Below are 5,544 nucleotides of genomic sequence, written 5' to 3'. Positions count from 1 at the left end.
TAACCTAAGTTCTTTTTTTTTAAGTTATTTAGGCCAATTTGGCATTTAGCTAATATTTTAGCTGGCTATCAGCTTCAGCGTTTTTAGCAATTAATTTCAGCATCTTCAGCGGCCAAATTCAGTTACAGCATTCACACTAGCTTTATCACAGGTAATGCTATACATCTAGTTCATAATTATGCTAAAAAGTTACAGTTTTAAAGTTTTACGAATTTTGTTTTAGTGTTTTAAATAAATATTTATCCTGTTCGGTCCCTAATATATAAATTTAGTTTATGCATAAATTTTTAATTAGGAACAGCATGATATAAGCCCTTTAAATCATCAGCAGCAATAGAAGACAAACTTTTACCTCCTAAAGTCAAACTATCTGTGTTTACACAAAGTCTGAGAGAAGAAGACTTACTTTCAGCGTATCGTATCCTTTCTTCAGGTAGGGGCCGCATTTGTCCTGCTCGCCTGTTGAAGCGTAGAATTTACTCCACCAATCAACCGTCTCTTTTTCCTAAAAGTTAAATAGCATTGAATTATAATCCATAAAGATCTAAGCACAAATATACGTGATGACATTTCATCGCCTTAAAGACCCACTCCGGTGAAAATTGTGTTTTTAAACACGTTTTTGAGCCATTTTTTCATACATATATAAAGATAATTAAGCTTAAAAATACATTTCTGAGTATCTCTTGATTCAAATCATTATGAATCAGGAACAGATGAAAACATGTCATTTGAAGAGCTTATTTCTAATGTTGAAAATACGAAGGGAGGACCACAAAATCTCAGCAACAGAGAGGGGAAAGGGGGCGGGGTTGCTCCACGCCAATGCTCCCGCCCACAATTTAGAGATCATTTCTAAGCAACTACTGCCGCTCTGCAGAAACTATGTCCTAGAAAACAACAGATTTTTTTGGATGGATTTACAATAGATCAGAAGACGATGGGAGTGGGACTTTAAGTTTCTCGTTTTTCTTACCTTCTCGGCAAGCTTTGGAGAAAGAACAGAGAAGCAGTGAAGACGTCAGAACAAAATGTGACAAAAGGCATCAATGCAAATTGAGTGAATGTAAGTTGTGGCAAAGAAAAATGTCTGATTTCGCACGCAGCTTCATGATTGGTGGCAATTCAACAAGGGCGCAACAGGCAGCAAAGCAGACACGCAAGCGGCAAGAAGAGCCAAAGCTGTGCCTCAGCCCACAACAAGGGAATATTGCATAAAAATCGATTTGGTGATGTATCGCGATATTTCATTTGGCGATACTTGTATCGATTTAAAATCAGGACGATATTTAATTAATTATTTGTGAGCGTCTTTTAGTGTCTTTCGACTGCTAGTCGGACTTTGATTAGCTCTAAAGTACACCAGAACAAGATCTTGTGTGTTACGAGTGTATTATGCATACATTCATCCCGGACAAGCCCCCAAGTTGGCTCGAAGAAAAGTCAAACAAGAGGGAGACTGGGTAAGGCTCAACCAAAGATTTATTTTAACATATAGCTAACGAATCTGCAAGGAAAGGTAGATGGGTTGGTAAGGTTAGAGCTTCATTATAATCCAAACCCAGCAGCCAATCAGAATTGAGTATTCCCCCAAACTAAGGTATAACATGCTATAACTGAATGAATTAGCTTTTTTAATTTTTTTTTATTTTTATTTATTAGTTAAACATCTTTATTCAACTTTGTGTGGACAGATTTGAAAATTACAGCGAATTATAAACCAAAATAGAGTAGTTTATACCATTTCTACTATTTGGACTCATTTCTTGTCTTTATTTTACCCTATTAATAATAATAAAGTATGAAAAACACGCTTTTGATCTGAGCTTATGCATCTTATTTTTTTTTAACCACAGAGCAAAATTTGTGTTTAAAAATATCAAAAGTTACTCTTTATGATACGGATATTATTGAACGTTTTGTGTCAATTAAAGCTTGAATCTCTGCTTAGTTCCATGTTACGCCCCTGCTGTGATCAACACGATTTCACATGCTCATCTAAAATAACCCGGATGAATTTGTTAATCAATCAAAGGGAAATTTCCAACATGATGACATAACGAAAGCTTTATGGATGATGCAGGTAGTATTGAGGATTCAGCGTCATTAGTGCCAAGCCTTGTGGTTTAGAAAGCGGTATTTCAAGTAATTATACATACAAAGTAAGTAGGGGTAGCCATTTTGTTGACAGCAGTTGACATGCTGTACATAAGCTGTAAGCCAGAGAATTTGATCAAATTTGACAAGAATGTCAAATTTAAGAGGCAGGTTGTTGTGATTAATTGTTAGAGGGAATCTGCAGTTACCTGAGCCTCCAGTAGGGGGCTTGTCTCCTCCATGGTGATGGCGACGTCTTTGTGAGGGGACGCCATCATAAGAGCCACTAGCAAACAGAAAAGTATTATCATGGGCCACATTAATCCTGGACTACATTGTTTTTGCAATTCTTTTTTTTATTCTTAAGAAAAAATGTCGGCTTGCCTCCCAAAAATTATGACATCACAGCGAGAGAAACCAACAAGAAAATAATTGGGCAAAAATCTCTTACGGAATAAAAAAAATTATCACTTACAAAGCCAAAATACATGCCTCAAGGATAGTTTCAAAAGAAAGAAAGTTTCAAAATTATTATGGGATGGCCACAGGAAATAGGGCTTGGCGGCCATTTTGTGGCAAAATGTGAAATTTTGTTATTTTCACAATTTTTTTAAACTTCTGTTCAAGCAATCTTCATGAAATGTAACACACATCTCGCCAGCTTAAGACTATAACCACCACAGAAGTTTTGCTGACCTTTGACCTCAGGATAAGGCAAGCCGCTTGAATTTACAAACAAAACATTTTTAGAACCTTCTACAAATTTAAACTCTTCTGAGGGATTTCGATCTAATGCCTCCAAACTCCCTGAGCATCATTGAGAAGCAACTTGGGAAAAAATGTTGTAGATAAACTTTGCAGATGTTTGACAGCGTTAGCGTGGCGAGCTAGCAAAAGTGGTGTTTCCCTGTTACACGCACATTTTTAACTAGAATCTTGTAAAAATGTAATAAATGAATCGTTGGCTCAAGCAGAATAAAATGACATGACACACAATATGAACCCATTAGAAATGTGGGCGTGGTTAGCAAAAAAACGATGTTGCTAAGGAAATCCAAAAATTTACGTTTGCCAATTGTTCTAGAAATGACATAAACCTGCATGTCATCCGCAGGTGATCAAAAAATAGAATGGTTGCTATGGAGATAAAATCAACAGAAAGAGTATTATGTGTAACTGAACATGGCTCGCAAAAGTGGTGTTTCCCTGTTGCTTACACATTAATAACCAGAATTTTGTAAAAATGTGATGTATGATAGTTGGCTTAAGCAGAGTAAAAATGACATGACATAGTAACTAAACATGTTAGAAATGTGGACATGGTTAACAAAAACCTCAGTTGCTAAGGAAATTCAAAAATTTACTTTTGCAGATTCTTCTAAAAATGACATAGACCTGTATGTCATCTGCAGGTGATCAAAAAATATAATGGTTGCTATGGAGATAAAACCAACAGAAAAGCTGCCATTTTTAAAAAAGTATGTGTAATTCTGAAAGGGGCTCACAAAAGTGGCGTCACCCTGTTGTTCACACATTAATGAACAGAATTTTGTAAAAATGTAATGTATGAATCGTTGGCTTAAGCGGAGTAAAATGATATGACAAATTAAATGAACATGTTAAAAATGTGGTCGTGGTTAACAAAAAACCTCAGTTGCTAAGGAAATTCAAAAAATTACTTTTGTAGATTCTTCTAAAAATGACATAGATCTGTTTGTTATCCCAAGGCGACCAAAAAATATAATAGTTGCTATGGAGATAAAACCAACAGAAATCCAACATTTTGAAAAAGTGTTACATGCAACTCTGAAGGGGGAGACAAGGGCAGCTGGGTGTGGGTGGGTAGCGCTCGCGATTTGAACTGTTTTTTTCTTGCTTCATTTTTTTCTAAAACAGATCTTACTTTTGGAAGATCTGGCTCCCTCTGGAACGATGGCATACGGGTCGCATCGAAACTCCTCCAGAGACGCGATCGTACACTGACCAACCACGGGCTTCCTGCCAAACGGACGGTGATCGATCACCTTCAGCACAATGGGAGGCGTGTACATCTCATCCTTCGGGAGGAGCTGTTCAAAAGCAAAGGATTGAGAAAAACTATTACAAAAAAGGACAGTGGCACATCAAAAACAGTTTTTGCTAACCTCCTCATCCCTCATCAGATCTAGTGTAATATCTTTCTTTACCACTTTGATGAAGAGGACGTTGCCAGGAAAGTTGGGACTCTTCTTCATGTTCTTGATGATTGCCGTCTCTACTCTTTGGCCTCCACACTCCACCACGAGGCTGGGTGAGGACACGGACGCCAGCTGATAAGGTTTCATGTTCCTCAGACCCCAAGCAAGGATCTAAAGACAAAAACAGCATCAAGAGAGTGAAGCCAAAGCAGTTTGAAGGGCAGGAAGTGTCCAAAGTTTTGATTTACCTCCACTGCAGTGAGCTGCACCACAGGCCGAATGCCCTGAGGAACCATGTAGAGGCTCTCGGCTCTCATCGAAGGAACCAAAGGAAGGTTGGAATCATCTGACTGGAGATAAAGAGGCAGTTTTCCTCACATTCCTCAATATGACTTCCAAAATATTGTGTTATATGTAAAGGGAACAGTAGTAAGTCCTAAAAGATTTAAAATATTTCCTATCAGGTATGAAAATCAAAACAAAAACCCTTTCCTGGACATAAAAGTGTATTTTTACTAACTGAATTATAGTTATAAGGTTTAGGGAATTGGATCTGCATATTATGAAGCTTGAGGCCTAAACAGGCTTTGATTAAGGCCGAACAAAGTTTATGGTTTTAATGCTTTCTAACCATAGGCTATGTTTTAATCTTTTATAGTAATTGTCAAAACAATTTGAGTTTACCAAACATTTTAGCAACATGCTAACAATTTTGGCTAATCTGTGATCTACTCTGTTTTTTTAGGCTAATTTAAAGTTTAGCTTCCATTTTAGCCACAGGCTAACATTTTTGACCTATTTAGTTTACTAGGGAATTTTAGGCAATTTTGGAGGTTAGCTTGTAATTAAGCAAAGGGCTTGCTCTTTTTTATTGCTAATTTAGCATCTACTGAGATTATGCTAACTTGCAGTTTACCTAATATGTTAGCAACATGCTAATGTTTCTGGCTAATTTGTTATCTACCGGGTTTTATGCTAATATAAAGTTTAGCAAAAATGTTGGCAAAATGCTAATGATTTTGGCTAATTTACTTTACTAAGGAATTTTAGACTATTTTGAAGCTTAAGTAATATTTAAGCAATCTGTTAGCTTTTTTTGGCTAGTTTGGCATCTACTTAGGTTGTTTTATGCTAATTTGAAGTTTAGCTAATATTTGTTATCTACTGAGGTTTTTTTTTAGGTTATTTAAAGTTTAGCTTCTATTTTAGCAACAGGCTAATGTTATTGGTTAATTTAGTTTACTGAAGAGTTTTAGGCTAATTTTGAGTT

The 5,544-nt window shown here is 36.4% G+C and overlaps 1 protein-coding gene across 1 annotated transcript in view; it reads right to left on the bottom strand.

Annotated features, from left to right (window-relative positions):
* The window catches only part of LOC112154378 (myoferlin), a gene marked incomplete in the record, with an annotated part of 59,532 nt that overhangs the window by 11,852 nt on the left and 42,136 nt on the right, over positions 1-5,544 (bottom strand). The window contains 6 exon segments of the mRNA XM_036217190.1: positions 407-505; positions 977-988; positions 2,307-2,383; positions 4,001-4,166; positions 4,284-4,445; positions 4,523-4,624. Coding sequence (XP_036073083.1) covers positions 407-505; positions 977-988; positions 2,307-2,383; positions 4,001-4,166; positions 4,284-4,445; positions 4,523-4,624 — 618 coding nt within the window.

Source organism: Oryzias melastigma, linkage group LG19 (assembly GCF_002922805.2).
Source record: "Oryzias melastigma strain HK-1 linkage group LG19, ASM292280v2, whole genome shotgun sequence".
NCBI classification, from domain to species: domain Eukaryota; kingdom Metazoa; phylum Chordata; class Actinopteri; order Beloniformes; family Adrianichthyidae; genus Oryzias; species Oryzias melastigma.
The sequence above is the reverse complement of the archived record's forward strand: the minus strand, read 5'-3'. Positions and strand labels throughout refer to the sequence as shown.